At 37.8% G+C, this 13,397-nt stretch overlaps 1 protein-coding gene across 1 annotated transcript; it reads right to left on the bottom strand.

Moving 5' to 3' along the window:
• Window positions 1–11,700: 11,700 nt before the first annotated feature.
• LOC115264988 (histone H1) lies at window positions 11,701–12,930 on the bottom strand. Its single transcript, XM_029869169.2, has 2 exons — window positions 12,801–12,930; window positions 11,701–12,738 (listed from the first exon to the last, which is right to left on the bottom strand). Exon 2 carries the CDS (start codon window positions 12,718–12,720, stop codon window positions 11,806–11,808), a length of 915 nt encoding a protein of 304 aa, XP_029725029.1. The 5' UTR covers window positions 12,721–12,738; window positions 12,801–12,930; the 3' UTR covers window positions 11,701–11,805.
• Window positions 12,931–13,397: the final 467 nt, after the last annotated feature.

Below are 13,397 nucleotides of genomic sequence, written 5' to 3'. Positions count from 1 at the left end.
ATAGTAACTTTAATAAATTATTATAGAACTATTGAAAAACAATCGAATCCATTAGTCACTAATAAAGGTTCACTTATTGTACAAACTATATGGGCTTGATTTCTATTGTAAAATCAATATATGTATATATAATACATCAGTAACAAATTTTGAAAACGACGTATAATCAATGCTACACCATTAATTATACGTCGTTTTCAAAATTTGTTATCGAACTATGTATTTTATTGTGAACAATAAAACCAGTCATATGTTAATAATATTTACCATGTAATGAATGGTAATTTTTTATCCGGGTAGGTTGGTGCAAGAACTGCTTGTTAATAGAATTTCCGTGCAAGTTGGTGCAAGTATAGAGGTAATTGAATTGTTTAAGGACAAACGTCTTGAAATCCCATTTCAATAGTGCATCAGAACTTCAGATGCACAAATCTCTAGAAGCAAGCTTCAAACAACAGTGCATTTTATACACGCAGAAAAATGTCGTATATTTGAATCAAATGCATAACCACTTTGTTTCAAATTCAATACTGTTTTTTAAATCAAAGCATATTGATATTTGAGTCTAATACTAGACGACTTTGATTCTAAAATAAATGTATTAGAAACAAAGTCGTTGTGTTTTTGATTTTAAAAAAATGGCTCATAAAGCGGAAAAATGAACTTGCTCGACGAAATTGTCGAAGAAATCGTAGTTAAAACATAAGAAACATCTATTTTATTGAAAACATGTGCTTTGTCGGATGACACAGAGAGTGCCTTCAGTGGTAAGTACAAAAAAGTACAACGTACAACTATTATTTATTTATAAAATTCATATCGCTCCTTCCAGATAACAGCAACACGGGATAATCGAGCACAAGGAAGTCCAGGAACTCATTCTGCAGCCGTTGCTAGCGGATAGGACGAGATGCATCATGTCGTAATAAAGAAAAGGCCAGGTAAGCATCTACAGTAGTACTAACTGCTGTTCATAAAATTATGTTTGCTAAGGAAACCCTTTTTGTTTGACAGAATCTTTCTCCGCTATCTATTGAATCTTCCGCCGAATCTGCATCTGTAACTACGCCGCCTCTATCTCTGCTAGCTGTTGCTAATGTAACTACAACTGCACAAGAGCTTACGTGTACTACAAACAACAGCAAAAGGATAAGGTCCATTATCGAAAAATATAAAAATGAACAATACATAAAACTTTTGTTGATATTGCCTAGTAATGTAAGTATAGTAAATATTGCACCCTAAAAGTCTTATTCATTTTTATTGGATTATCTGCTTTGATTGAATACGATCTCATAACTAATGAGAGCATTCCGATCTTGTGCTCTCAATATTTATTAGATCGCAATCAATCAATGAAGATAATCCATTAAAAACATATTTTTATGGTCTTTTTGAAATATATTACTATCAAATAATATTATTTTTAAAATAAATAAATTTTGTATTTGAATAAAAAATTTGCGTTTTTTGATTCAAAAATAAATATTTTTGAAGTTAAGTAGTAATATATTTGTTTCAATGAAATTTAATATTAGAATCAAATATTTTCCACTTTGAATTTACATTCAGGCTAATGCGAGCTAGACTTAAAAACAACAAAATAAATGCTTTGAAGCTAATACTCGCTGTCATTGATTCAATAAAAATCGCACTTTGGCCGTGGATCAATGGTATTTTATTTTTGTTTCAAAGTCGTTTTTTTTTAGACTTCAATATATATTTTTCTGCGTGTAAGGTATTCTGTTCTTGCTCACTTGTAAAAAGCTTAAAATTTGAAGCTCAGATGCGCTGGTTTTGTTTACGAAGAGATTTGTGCCCTCGAAATCGTGAGCACGTGCCAAAGTCGGCCATCGTGGTGGCCATTTTGGGTTTCTAACAAGTCTGTCCTTAAGGCGATTGGTACATTAAGGCGAAACTGGATCCATTTCCTCACTTTTTGGTTTTTGATTTTTAATAAAATAACTAAGCAATATTTTCAAAATCGGTTTTCGTACACATGTAGAGTATGGATCAAGGTATCTCCTGAATTTTTCCCTGGTGGAAAAAGTTTTTCGTTTTTTCAGAAACTATTTTTAAACAAAATTGCACAAAAAAATGGTTTCTGCAAAAACGAAAAACTTTTTCCACCAGGGAAAAATACAGGAGATACCTTGATCCATACTCTACATGTGCACGAAAATCTATTTTGAAAATATTGCTTCGTTATTTTATTAAAAATCTAAAACTAAAAAAAAATGAGGAAATGCTTCCATATTCCGCCTTAATAGAAAGCAATCAGTGAAGTACTAGATTGAAAGTAGTGAGCTGGATTTTTGTATGGTGAGATGATCGATTCTCCATTTCTGCAACGAAATGGTGCAAACAGCTTGGGTTGTATGATTTCTTGCCTAATTTGATGCTGTTTGAGCAAAAGTTTGGGTAACTGTGTTATTGAAGTTGCAAGAAATAAATAATATAATACACAGTTACCCAAACTTTTGCTCAAACAGCATAAAATTAGTCAAGAAATCATATAACCCACGCTGTTTAGGCCATTTCATTGCAGGAATGGAGATTTGATCATCTCATCATACAAAAATCCAGCTCACTACTTTCAATGTAGTACTTCACTGATTGCGTCCTATTACGAGCGCTTGACCTTTTCATTAATTTCAGAAGCTAGAATAGATGTTACTAGTCCAGTTCAACGAGTGTTTGAAACGACTGGACTACAAACCTTGAGCGTCAAAATCCTAAGGTTTGTTTAAAATTATCCAATCTTAGAGGATCCGAACTTACGTAAGAAGCGTGAAAGTGGAACTAAGGATCGGGAGCATTTGAAGGTGTTAAAAACATTTAAATTGTCAAATGTTGGGCAGTCGGATAATGATGTCGCCAAAAAAATAATTCCAGTCAAAGTACCGCCAGGAAAATTCATCTGCGAGAAAGTTTCTGATTTTTTCGGACCATTAAGCAGCACAATAGGATACAGAAGCAAAACACGTGCCGGAAGTTGTATGACGAGGATCTGACAAAGTACGATGGATGCATTTTCAGGGAGGATAAAACGTACGTGAAATGGGCTAAAGTTAGCTTTCCGGACAAAAGATCTTTAGAGTCACAGGTCGGTGTGATATCTCAGGGTGGCCACAGACTCGGGAAATTCGGGAAATGCGGGAAAAAGTCGGGAATTTAAATTCATCGGGAAAAATGCGGGAATAAGTCGGGAATTTTGTTTTTGATCGGGAATTTCCCAATCTTTTCCACATTAGGTATTTTCCTTAGAAATGTCTATGAATTCCGTGGGAAATCATACACGGGATTTTGCCAGAAATAAATTCAATGATTTTCCGCAGAATCTGTGGCTTTTTAAATTCATGGTTTGTACGCATTTTTTTTTTAAGTTTAAAAACATATTTTTTAGAATCTGTATTTAATCCACCTTTTGAAATTTAACATAGTAAATACTAATTACAACAACGAAAATAATAAAAAATAATTTTGCACAAATGTCATTAATCTTCTGAATATTCGCCTAGATTAATTTCTATTCTTGCATTACCGATTTTGTATTTTGGCGTACTTAGAGGAAGATTTTTTGACTGAAACCATGAAAAAATAGTGATAATTTCAGAAATTTTATTCAGATTGTTTCTGTATTAGTTCCTGGTGGAACAATTTGAAGAATTATTACCGAAATTACTAAACTCGCTACTGTAGGTCTTCCTAACAATATTGCTTTGTTAGAATTTTAAATGGTATTTCTAGAGAAATTTCTGAACGAGTTCATAGAAAACCTCCATGATATAACCGAAGTGATAACATATAATAACTAATAAGTGATAATATATAATTATAACTATGATAATAGTAGTAACTTTCAATGGCGCAATTTTCAAAGTTTTTTGAAAAATTACTAAAAGCAGTGAGAATTTAGTTGTTCGGAAGAGTTTCTGGTGGATTTGTTTGTTATAATAATCATTGAAACATATGTAGCTTAGAATAAATGACGAAATACTAGAAAGAACTTTTTTGAAGTGTTTTCTATGTAACTCTTAGTATAATTACTGGATAAACTTATAAATAATTTCCTTACTTTCAAGAAAAAAAATGAAAGCGAAATTCCATGTTCAAAACCAGACGACAGGACTCTCCAGATTTTTTTATGGAATCTTTCAAAGTATTGCCTGCAAAATTTTAAGAAAAACTCCTGTAGGAGTTCCTGGAGTAACCAATGGAAAACATGAAATGCTTCTTGTATGATTTTTTAGCCTATTTTGGCCTATTTTCTAATGCGGATCTGAAGAATCGTTTAATATCCTTGGAGTAATTCATAGAAGCACTTCTGGAGGATTTCCTGTTGAGAATTGTTACTGGAGCTTAGAAAGTTTTATTTCTTTGTAGATCTATCTGTTTTTTTTATTGCGTTACTCTTTGATGAATAATTAATCCAATGCTCTGAATACTACCCTATTCAGGCTGTACAAGATTTTTAACTCCTAGAGAAATTTGACAAAACATTGGGTAAATTCCTATTTTTCGCCATAGATTTTTTTTAAAGTTGTATTTATTCACTGCTCATCAGCTTCCACCAAAAAATATCCACGAGCTTCCATGTAAGCTTATTGAAACTGAGATTAGATATTAAAACCAAAATATCTTTTAAGTTTCCTGAAATATCCAAAAACAGCCTCACAAATTACGTTAGAAAAGTTTTCTTTTCCATGGTTTCTACAAATTCAGATCGCAATGGTAGCTGTAGTGCTATAAATGGAAAAATCTTCATCCCCCAGATATTAAAAAAAAAGTAATGGTCACGTGCTCCCATAGTTAACCGCAGCCTTTCAGCAATTCCCTCAAAAAAGGATTTTTTCACAGGAGTTTTTTAGAAGTACAGTAGACGTTCGATAACTGCAACATGTTTACGTTTCACTTAGCGAACGAAAATCCGATAAACGCAACGCCTGACAGTGTCAACAAACCATCAACTGACGTTAAATGAACGTGAACTTCATCTGACTGTTCATTTGGGCTAACATGGCGCACTATTTTGACATTTGGCGGTGCGATAACTGCAATTTTTTTGCACTTACCGGACTTACAGATAAAAAGCATTGCAGTTAAACCGTTTGCACCGACCGAACGTCTACTGTACCAGAATTACTCAGAAGATTCAGCAGAAATTTCAGTGAGTTTCGCTTTTTTTCTAGGAGCAACTTTAGAACCCAGCTTTAAATCTTTAGGAAGACCTAAAAAACAGAACCTATATACCTAATATTAAACTATGTACAATTGAATGGGTTTCGGATTATTTTTGCATCTGGAGGTTTGTATATGGACCTGTTTGCAAATATTATGGAATTGCATTTTCAGAATAATTACTTATAAACACAATTATTGCATAGGGTTTCTGATTTGGTAGCTGCAGCAAATAGCAAAGACTGAGGAATTTTGCAATAAACTTCTTCCCGGAAAATTTTCAGGAAATTTCTGCAAGAATTTCACCAGAAAACATTTAAACAAGTCTGTTCAGGCTCCAGAGGCACGTTTTCATTTGGAAAATTTGTGCCATGAATACCTATATGAATTATACTAGAATTCCATCATTAACATCTCCAGAATTTCCGGAAAAAAATCCGATGTAAGGTATTCACCGGAAAGTGCTTCAGTTATTTGGCTAGATTTGTTATTGGAAGCATTTCTTCAGCTAAGGAGTTCAGAAAAAAATCTTTTAAGAATTCCAACACAAACAACCTCTAGCATGAGTTTAAGTTTCAAGACCTCCAGAATAAGAAGCAAATTTCAAGCATGTGTTACATGTAAATTTGCAGTTTTCAAATCCACACTTTTCTAACAGCCCTACAAAGGAGTTCCTTCAACGATTATTCCATCAGTTTCCACGAGAATTGCTCAAATAATACCTAACGATTTTTATAAGGTTTTTTAGAAGTTCCACAAAGAATTCTTTCGTGAGTTCCTTCAGGATTTTTTTCTGTGAACATTTTTCAGGAAGATCATTTGAAAGTTCATCTGAGAATTCATTAGGAAATTCTTGCAGAGCATCCTTTGTAGTTTTTTTCAAGAGTTTTTTCCCGGGTTTGGTGGTCTAGTGGCTACCGCTTCTGATCCGTATGCAGAAGGTCATGGGTTCCATCCCTGGTCCGTTCCTTCACTTATACCGCAGACTTATACCAAAAAATAAAAATATCAAAAATGCCCACTCCGCTGATGCTCGGGGGGACACTACCGCAGCGCTATTTGCGGATGAAAGTTTAACCTTCATGTGGTAGTGTGCGTTACTGATTGTATGCGGATACCAAAACATGCGCACACCACCTTCTCTTATGACAAATCACGAACACTGTTACAGATAGCTTCCACATTGACACGCTTACACGGAGAAACTGAAAAACTCAAAATTAGGTACTTTTAAACTCAATTTTGAGTTCTTTTTCATCTCCCTTTTCATGCGCTCTTTCTATTGTTGTCAGAGAGTGAAGAGAGAAACAACCCAACTTTTGCAGTTCCGTGCGTCAAGCCAACACTGAGTTTCTAGCACAGTACTCAAATTTGAGTGAATACAACCTAGTCAAAATTTCGGTTGGGTGGAAAAAACTGAAAATTAGGTATTTTTTTCACATGGAAGCAAGCGGGAACAACCCAACAAAAACATCGATTCCATCAACTCAAAATTGGCTTGACGCACGCAACCCCGAAGTTGGGTGGAAAGAACTCGCTTTTGGGTAGTTTCGTCTCTCCGTGTAGAGAGCGCCTCTCTTGTCTCGTCACTTGACGTTTACATAGAAAAAGGCAAGAGATGGCATTCTTTCTATTTTTATTCTTTGCTTATACTTTGTATCTTTCTATCTACTTTCTCTATCTCTTTATTCTCTAAATATACAACTGATGTATATTCATATGTTCATAGCCATTGCTAGAACTAGAAACGAATTGAAAAAGTCGTTTCCCTTCCTTCCAACTCCCACAGCACAGTGTACACACTTAGAAATTAGTACCGAACTCGGTTAAATTTTTACCGAGTTTTTATCTGCTGAACACTGTAGCCAGCCCGGGCGATCCGTCTCAAAACACGTGGCTTAAGCGCCACTCCACAAGGGAGACCACATGCCCAATTTTAATTGCCCGGTTGAGACTCTCCTGAGGGCGAGTCCATAGATTCTCCTCGAAAGGAATTTTACAGATCGTTGGCTGGCTTACGAACCAAACGTCCGAACGGGTTCACCCTATTATCACAACGAAATTCTCTACTCCCAAAGACACTCAGAGATTCCGGTAAGAGATCCACTCATTCTCCCAAACGATGCAACATACTGAGTCACTCGTTATTTCTCATCACGGGCAGACTCTCCGATCGTCGCGCAACAAATCAACACATAAGAGATGGACTGATTGCCCATTAATCAAACCCCAACTGGGTGGAGGACGGGAACCGATACTAATCGCGAAGTGACGTGCAACACATGAAATTAACTAAACACCAGGGAGCTTACACAACACTAACATTTATTTCTGAAAGACGGAAACGGAATTCATGGAAGTTTTAGTTATAATTTTATTCACATCTAACAAACATTTTCCTTCGGTTGTGTGTGTATTGGGTATGGCTAGCTACTCCCTATCTTGTGTGCATTCTCTTGCCCTGTCTGCCTACTCTCACTCTGTGCTCATGTGCTTTGCGTTATCTCGCGTGACGTCACGGCTTTAGCAGCGCAGATGCGTATTAGTCTGCGCTCCTGGTTCTACGGGGATCGACACGGCGGCAGTTTGTCACGCACGTGTTCACGATCCAAGGTTTCGTGTTCGCTCTAGATGCGCATTTTTCTCAGTCTTTGGACTGGCAACAAAAAACTCCGAGGCGCCCTCATCGGACGCCCCACTTCACTCCAAAAAAGATTGTCTGGTATGACTCACCGGTTTCGTTGGTCTACTCTACCGCAGTCGATGACCTATGGCTGGGTCAACGATCTCGTCCACCGAGTTCGTTCAAGATGGACGAACAGCGACTGAATCGTCAATGCTGACAATGGATGTCCTAGGATGGCGGTGGATGCATTCACGAGGTCCCCTGAACCTCGTTCGGCCGATATGTTGACGAATCGGGCGACTTCCAGCTGGTTGACGGTCGCTGGGCACGTTTTCGTCCGTTGAGGGGCAGGTTTTGGGCGCTTGGGTGCGAGATGAATCTGCTGCGAATAGACAGCCTAGCGGCTTGCTATGTTTGGTTTCCTAGCTAACTTCGCACACAATTTTCAAAACTACGCACACTTTCTAGGAATTTTTATGAACTCGAACAAAATTCTCAAACGCGCACACCTCTGATTAACTGAGAAGTCACGGACGAAATCGACGAATCTGTGGCTCCTCAGATTAAAGAACATGGACCTCGGACAAACCGGACTTTGTCATTTCCCGAACTCCCGTCGTGCACTTTGTGACTATAGAACCCCGAAGGATAACTCAGTACGAAGGTCGTGCCGCTGTCCTTTTCCAACCTTTCAATGAGACGGAGGAGCCCGCCCCGGGAAAGATTTTGCAAAGTGCTCGCAACTCATGATTGCATAAGCTAAGGGATGCTTTATATTTGAACTTCTTTTCGTTCATTAATCTGATTGACCTATCCAATCTTATTGAGACATATATTTGGACTATATTAATGTAATTCATGCATGTATATACATATAAACTATTTACAAAATTCCTGACTGCTACAACACTCGGTTGTCCACTCGGTGTAAAATTTAGGAACCGAACATTCGTTTAAACTTTGTGTCAGTCTCAAAACGTCAAACTTACCGAAGTTTTCGGTTCAACTATCGAAACCAACCGAACATCGGTTGATTTCAATTTTAAAGGTATTATTGGGATCAAGAGCACATTTTTTGCAGAGTTGTTGTTCACAAGAATGAAAACCGAGTTTAAACTTAAGAAAGCAATATGCAATGCGTATTTAATTTCTCACATTTAACGTTGCTTGAAAGTTAATTTTGTTTTGACCTTGCAGTAATTCATCGGGTTCAGAGCATTGTGTCCACGATTGACCAAAGTGGAATCTGAAAATAATTATTTTCTCCATGCAAGGTTGCGACCATTCCTTTGCAAAGATTTACATTCTTTTGTTATTATCTCAGTTCAGAAGCATGCTATCAAAAAACAATGTGTGGATGAATTTAACCTTGTAGTTTTATCTGAAAGTTTGCCGAATAACATTGGGGTCGCACACGCATACCAAAGTCGTGAGCGAGCTGTGAAGGCAACTTTCCACAGCGTGAATGTAATTTACATTCACCGCGTGGAGAGTTGCCTTCACAGCTCGCTCACGACTTTGGTATACGTTTGTGACCCCAATGTTATTTGGCAAACTTTCAGATAAAATTACAAGGTTAAATTCATCCATACATTGTTTTTCGATAGCATGCTTCTGAACTGAGATAATAGCAAATGAATGTAAATCTTTGCAAATGAATGGTCGCAACCTTGTCTCCATGTACACTTTCGCACTCAATTGAGGTTTTATTGAATAAAGTACTTAATTGCACATTCCGATAAGTTTTGAGATAATGCATTCCAATGGGCTTTGATTTTAACAGAACTTTGGACGTCACAAACAAGTCCAACCTGACCTCAAACATTGAGAAAACAAACATGGCCTAACCAACAGTTTGGCTCGGCAGGCGATGATTTTTCAGAAATGAAGCGAATCGCTCGGTTTTTTCTCGTATACCGACGTAATCCGTTGAAAATTTAAACCGAGTTCGGTATATAAAACTAAGTGTGTATATAACGCCTGCAAGTTATGCAACCTAAGCGAACTGTGTCGCTTGACCTTCATAGTATTCACCACACAATCTATCACCTTACGAACCCCTATCCATGGATCGCATCACCGACCCAACGGTGACTCCCAGATCTTCCATCCTTTCCGTCTAACAAATACCCTAGTTCATGCGGGTTGTGGGGACGCAGTGTGCTCTCGGTCTCTAGTAGCAACAACCAGTACACTCTCACATTCCTTTCCCTTCCCAGCTGACTATAAGGACTTGGCCGGCGCAGTTATTGATCAAAAATGTATGAGCTGCTTAAATTGAACTCTGAGAATAAGTGGAGTAACCCAGCCCCTTATTCAGTTTGGATCTCAGTGCAATTAGTAACAGTTCAGATCAATCACGGAGGAGTAACCATTGACATGTATAGTCAGAATCAGTCCTGCAAATTTCATTTCGTCATATCTAAAGTCAACCACCTACAGCTCATTTTAGAAGCTGAACCTGAGAATATGGTATATGAAAAACTTGTGCGGCTAGACCTGTTCTGCAAGAAAGTCACGGAAAAACCGGTTTCGAATATTCAATGTAAATGTCACGGACTACCTTTGAAAAATGCCAAATGATATTCACCGTGAATATCATTTGCATTTTTCGAAGGTAGTCCGTGACATTTACCTTAAGGGGCTGTCCATTCATTACGTAAGGCAATTTTTACGATTTTTCGCCCCTTGTGAGATTTTTTGTATGAAAGTCCAAATATTTTTGTATGGCGCATATGATTTCTCAAACCCCCCCTCCCTCCATAAACCCTTACGTAATCAATGGACGGCCCCTTAAATATTTGAAAAAATAGCGGTTTTTCCGTGAGTTTCTTGCAGAACTGGTCTAGCCTCACAAGTTTTTCATATACCATATTCTCAGGTTCAGCTTCTAAAATGAGCTGTAGGTGATTGAATTTAGATATGACGAAATGAATTTTTCAGCACTGGTCAGAATTGATCAAGATTTTTTTCGACCATTTATCCAGTTAATCATTTGCAAAATTCTATACCAGTTTCTCTGAAAGTGTCTACAAAAGTTCAAGTTATTTCCACTTCATGAGCTTCTTTGGAAATTCCTGTAGGAACTCCTCCATTGATTGCTCCAGGAATTCCTCAAGAGATTCCATTAAGATTTTTCTTTCCAGAAGTTCCTCCAAAATTCCTTCGGAGATTCTTCTACATTTCCTCCAGAGATTTCTCCAGGAATTCCTCCAGAGATTCCTCCAGGGTCTAGGGATTCCTCCAAGAATTTCTCCAGGTTCATCAGCAACTTTTTTAAGAATTACTACAGGAATTCCTGCAGTATTTCTTCCAGCAATTCCTGCAGAATTTCCTTTAGGGATTCCTTCAGAGTTCCCCTAAAAGTTCCTCCAGGAATGCCTCTAGGGATTCCTCTAAGGATTTGTTCAGCAATTTCTTCAGGGATTACTACTGTAGGGATTCCCCCAGAATTTCCCTTAAAGTTCCTCCAGGGAATCCTCAAGATTTTCTCCAAGGCTTCCTGCAAGGATTCAACAACAAATTCCACCTGTGGTTCTCTCATAAAATTCTGCAAGTATTTTCTCCAGGGACTAGTTCCGCGAGGGGTTCTCCAGAAATTCCTCCAGAGGAGGGAGAAATCTCTGGAAAAATTCTTTGAGGAAATCAAGAAGGTTGCTCCGGAGGAATCCCCGAATTTCATGAAGAAAACATCAATGGAACAATCCGTGAAGGACTTCCGAAGAAATTCCTGGAAAAAATCTTTGAGCAATTCTAGAATTAGTCTTTGGTTTATAGATAATTAGAATGGGCTGCATCTAATATATCCCTGAAGTTAAACTACGCGCACCCAACCCCTCTTTTTTGGTTTCTCTAATAGCGTAATCAGATGTTAAAAGTTGCATTTTGTCGAACAGTAAAAAAAACAATTTATTTATCTAACATTGCTTCAACTTATAATAAATATAATGAGAAAATACAAAATGTGCTAAAACTTTAACCAAATTTTGAAAGCATGCCTACTTTTTTGAATTCGCAGCCTTGCCTTTTGTGGTCGCTGCTTTGGGTGGGCCGGCTTTTGCTCTTCCTTTGGTGCTTTGCTCAGTCGCGTCTACCCCGGCCTTCTTTACCTCTTTGGTGGTTGTCGTTTTTGGTGCTTCTGTTTCAGATTTCACAGCTGCCTTCGGTTTCGGCTTAGCTTTAGCTTTCAAGGTAGGTAATAAGGACACGGAAAGTCTGGCTTTCTTTCCTTTCACGGTTGTGTTTTTCGAGTCCGCTAGCTTTTCAGAAGGATTGTTGTTTTTATCCTTTGGTTTTGGCTTGGCAGCGGCTTTGGTGGTTTTTGGCTTAGCCTTTGCCGTTTCAGCCTTCGCCTTGGCTTTCGCTTCTGTTTTCGCTTTTTTCTCAGCAGCCTTCATCTCCTTCGCCTGCTGAAGTTTCTTCGTTTTCTTGTGCGCCGCTGAGAAAGCAATCGATCCCGCCATTCCCGTTCCAGAAGTGTGAACGAACATATCCTTGCTCAGTGCTTTGTCGACGGCCTTTTTGAACATGAACATTTTGAAGTTCTCAGGTACTGGCATGTTATCCTGAACGTACTTCGAAACGCTTCTGATGGACACCCCGGACTTCTTGTTTTCGTCGAGGGCATTCATTGCATCCAATATCATAACGTCGTACGACTTCGATTTTACTGTCGGACGTGGAGCGCGTGGCTCAATATTGGGCTTTGGCGCCGATTGTGGAATGCTGACTGTAGGGGGTTTAGCTTGCACCACTTCTGATTCTTCGGTATCAGACTGCTGTTGTTCATTTTCGTCGCCGCTTTCCTCCTGATCCGATTCATACTCCTCTGAAGAACTTTCATTGCGGGTAACTGTTCGCGATTTGAGAAACGGAGATTCTGTTCCGGATGTTTCTTCTTCTGATTGACTCATCGTTGGTTGATGTAAATTCTGTAATGTTGGTAAATAATTGATGATTTTGTATAATTATGTAAATCCCCTTATTTAACTACCTAATATTACTGCTATTGGTATTGCAAAATATAAAAAAAATATAATTTCGGAATGAAGCAGACCAAACACACGCCACAATCAGATAAACGTATCCAGCAATAATCGGAACAGTACGAATGGCAACAATAGACATTGTTTCAAATTCGCTATAAATGCTACTGCAGGGGTTCACAAAGCTTTGTTGACAGCCCCCCATCGACAAACTGCAAAATATATTACAATATAGCCCAATGTCGCAATGCATTTACAGGCATACCTCGATAGTACGTACACCACCGCTTCGTTTAGTGTACGTATTATCGAAATGTACGTACTATCGAATCATACATTTTTATTTCAAATTTCATTTTCAAATCTAAGAATGTTATTCCTAGAACGCCAGGATTGCCAAAAAATTACATGTACATAAACCCGGCTCCGTTTATTAATTACGTAATTTTGCTTGTTTAGGATCCTATCTTTATTGGAAAAATTTTCTTGTGCTCTGGGGATGCTTCGTAGAGGCATCTGTCTCTGGGAGCTTATATTGATTTTATTTGAATTATCTTTTAAAACCATCCATACTGGTCTAGATATAATTATATCGATCTAGATCA

This window comes from Aedes albopictus, chromosome 2 (assembly GCF_035046485.1).
Source record: "Aedes albopictus strain Foshan chromosome 2, AalbF5, whole genome shotgun sequence".
NCBI classification, from domain to species: domain Eukaryota; kingdom Metazoa; phylum Arthropoda; class Insecta; order Diptera; family Culicidae; genus Aedes; species Aedes albopictus.
Note: the sequence above shows the minus strand (reverse complement) of the source record. Positions and strands in the feature narration are given on the sequence as shown.